A 3,762-nucleotide genomic window follows, 5' to 3' on the forward strand; every position below is an offset into this window, starting at 1 on the left:
TGCTCCCCCTTCTTATGAAGAAAACCCACATTGGTAAGGCTGTTCTCTGGCACAGCTTTACTGCAGAGAACCTGAGGACATGCAGAAGCAAGCCCACTGCCTCAGTGCAGGTGAGGCTGTGCTTTGTGTTGGTGTTACCTCCTGTACCTTCCTTCTGCCACAGAGTGATGGGAGCCAAGGGTTTATCCCCAATGCAGCAGAGAACATGCAGGTGCCAGCATCAGCTCTGTTCAGCTCCTGATGTGAAGAGAGGTGAGCTCCTGCCAGACTGCAAGAGCCCAGCTTGTGGTGCTGGGGCTGTAAATACAGTTGCATGTGCTCTCCTGGGAGGAAGCCTCCAGGGCTGCTCATGCTTTAGCAGAGGAAAACAAAGAGAAGGAAAAGCAAAGGGTGTGAAATCACCTCTGAAAGGCATTGTGGTGCTTGGGCATCTGAGAGACATGGCATGGATGAGCCATGCCTGAGCACAGCTGCACAGCAGCAGTGATGAGGGCTCATAGGATGCTTCGGACATACTTGTGGACTATGCAAAGAATTTAGTCTGACCTTGGCAACAGAATGAGAATGGGTTTTAGGGACATTTCAGATCTTGTAGAGGGCCCCAAATGGAACATGAAGCACAAGTGACTCCATCTCTGGAGCTGCTGTTTTCCCTCTGTGCACACTTGAGAGCCCAGTTTTCCAGACCCAGTGGGATTATCCACATGCAGTGTCTGGATGTCCAGCAGCTGAGCTGGTGCCTCTGGGCTTCCACTGTATTTAAGGGTGAGAAAGGGGCATTTTGAGGCAGGGAGGAATTGTCTCAGGCTGAACTAATAGGCATTTATGTCCCTGAGCAGCCTCAGCTGGGGCTCCATCCACACCCTCTCCCCATGTGCCCACCATCTCTATTTAAGCTCAGCCCAGGGAGGCTGGGCTATGTTTGTGTTTTGCTTTCCTGTTTAGCAGAAGCTGTGCATATCTATGGAATCCTTTGATAGTGACCAGAGCGTGCTCATGTACTTTCATAGCAACTGCTGGACCTGACCATGAAGAGGAGATTGACTTGGCTTGATCTGACATTCCTTAGCTTTCTCCTGGACCTGAATCTTTCTTATCATCACCAACTTGCCTGATGCTCTGGAGCCATGGTTGAGCTTAGCCCAGGTCCCTGTTCTTGCCCTGTTTCCTTTGCTCAGGTACTGTGGGGTGGTCCCTGCACACCAGGGTGTTCTCTTCTGGTTCTCTTTAGATAGATAAAGGACACAAACCCCTGTGGCAGTCCCCAGCTCCTGCAGAGCAAAGCCCTTACCCTCTGCACCCAACAGCCCAGCCAGTGCTCACTGTTCTGCCAGTCCCTCTCCATCCACACCATATCCATGCATGTGCAAAAAATACTGCACATATTTGACAAACTAGAAGGAAGAAACCAAGGTGTGGTGAAGGTTTTCAAGGAAGCTCTGATTTCAAAGGCCTTGGTTCTTCCTGGCTTTTCAGCATTTAATTATATTGAACCACAAGTAGAAGACACTTTTGCCCCGGACCTAAGTCACCATCAACAGGCTTAATTTATAAGCAACATAGACAATTTGGTTTTCCCTGGTCTGCTTTAGCATGAGCTGGGCATGGACATAGGATATGGGTGATTATTTCCAGTTTATTTCCATTGACCTCACCATTTAAGTAAACAGGACTTAACATTAACGCAAAACACCCCTTAAAAAGAATGGGATGAGCCCTTGATTTGTCCAAATTGTCCTTACCACTGGGTGGTCTCAGCACAGTTCATCATTCTGAGTAAAGATTTCTATTCTCTATAGGTGCCTTCTCAGAAATAAAAATCTCTTGTGAAACTGCAGAATGGGGAGGGATTGCCCTTGTTCTTCAAAGGCACAGCTTGAAAGGTGGATTCCCACCAACTTCTGCTCTTTGAAAGGCACAAACAAATGCAATGAATCTTTTGAAGCCTTTTCTCTGACTCTTTCTCAGCCAGCAAATGTAAAACTGCACTTCCTGTTCCCTCCCACCCCAGCAGCTTTAATAAAGAGCTCACAGGTAAGAGTGAGGAATTTTATTGGAGCTGAGGGACAAGGTCAAGAATCTTGCAAGAGAAAGACAAGTTTATGAATGACAAAAGTTGTAACTCAATGAAGCTGATTGGTGTTTCCTGTGAGGAAAAGAGGCCTGGGGTAATTCAGGGCAATTTCTTCATACAAGGTGGTGACTGTGAAGTTAATTGAAGGTTGAGGTTCCTTTCCTCTTGATATCCATCTAAGAAAGAAAGAAGTGATTTGTGGGGCTATTTCACATTCAATAATGTCAGTGACTTTTGTGCATGAACTGTGGAAGAAACTACATAGAATCATGAGGATTAGTGGAAAATCCCATTGCTTCAGTGCCTCATAGGCTGTCTGACATTGCATGAAATCTTCATGTCCTTAATGATAAAACTCTTCTATGTTGCCAGTGGTTGAAGAACCTGCTCCTGCACTTGAGCAGAGCCCCCTTCACCTCCTTGTTCCTCAGGCTGTAGATGAATGGGTTGAGCATGGGGGTGACCACGGCGTAGAAGATGGAGGCCACCTTATCCAGGCTTCTGTGGCTAGAAGAAGGTTGTAGGTACATGAAGAATGCTGACCCAAAGAATAAGGAAACTGCCATCAAATGGGAGGCACAGGTGTGGAAGGCTCTGGCCCTGCTCTGTGCTGAGCACATCCTCAGCACTGTGCAAATGATAGAGATGTAGGAGAGCAAAATGATCATGCTCGTGCCCACCACATTGATGGTGACAAAGGCAAAGATGACCATCTCACTGCTGTGGGTGTCAGAGCACACGAGCTTTAGCACAGGGGATACGTCACAGAAGAAGTGGTCAATGCGGTTGGGACCACAGAAGGAACCTCCAAACACACACCATGTGCATACGATGGCACTGAGGAAGGTGAATAGGTAGGATGATGCTACCAGCTGCCAGCAGACACGGCTGGAGATGATGGTCACATAGAGCAGGGGCTGGCAGATGGCAACGTGCCGGTCGTAGGCCATCATGGCCAGCAGGTGACACTCAATAGTACTGAAAAAAGCAAAGGTGAAGAACTGCATCATGCAGGCAGTGAAAGAAATGGTTTTGTCCTCTGATAAGAGGTCTGCCAGCATCCTGGGGGAGATGACTGTGGAATAGCAGATGTCAACGAAGGCAAACTGGGTGAGGAAGAAGTACATGGGGGTGTGGAGGCTGGGAGACACCCGAACCAATGTGATAATGCCAAAGTTCCCTACCAGAGTGACAATGTAAATCAATAGAAACAGGACAAAAAGAGGTGTTTGTGCACATGGTCTGTCTGTAATTCCCAACAGGATGAATTCAATGTGTGTGTGATTTCCTCCCATCACCAGGTGTTACCTGCTGAGGCAAAAGGAAGAGAAACATCAAAATGATCAAAAATGGAGATTCAGATCTGGACCATATCTATCTGCAATCAATGACCACTGTCCCTGTTACATTTCCTATTATTCCAATATATTTTCTAACCAAATACATATACATATATATGTGTCATGTTTTTCAGATGAGGTATTCAGAACAGAACAGGCAGTTTGTTGTAGCAGTAAATGGCATTTTAATTTTTCTATGCTGGGACAATTAAAGCTATGGATTTAGTCAAGCACATGTGTTTGAACAAAGAATCAGATCTTTAATCACTTGTAATGTGAAGGAAATTTGTGTCAGAAGACACCTCAGAGGATCCTCACAGCATTGCACATAAATGTGGAGCAAGAGGA

General features: G+C 46.4%; 1 protein-coding gene across 1 annotated transcript; it reads right to left on the reverse strand.

Annotated features, from left to right (window-relative positions):
- Positions 1-2,409: 2,409 nt before the first annotated feature.
- LOC101880558 (olfactory receptor 1020-like) lies at positions 2,410-3,369 on the reverse strand. The gene has a single exon (XM_034064527.1). The coding sequence runs from the start codon at positions 3,367-3,369 to the stop codon at positions 2,410-2,412; it is 960 nt and encodes a 319-aa protein (XP_033920418.1).
- Positions 3,370-3,762: the final 393 nt, after the last annotated feature.

Source organism: Melopsittacus undulatus, chromosome 7, assembly GCF_012275295.1.
Source record: "Melopsittacus undulatus isolate bMelUnd1 chromosome 7, bMelUnd1.mat.Z, whole genome shotgun sequence".
Lineage (NCBI taxonomy): Eukaryota > Metazoa > Chordata > Aves > Psittaciformes > Psittaculidae > Melopsittacus > Melopsittacus undulatus.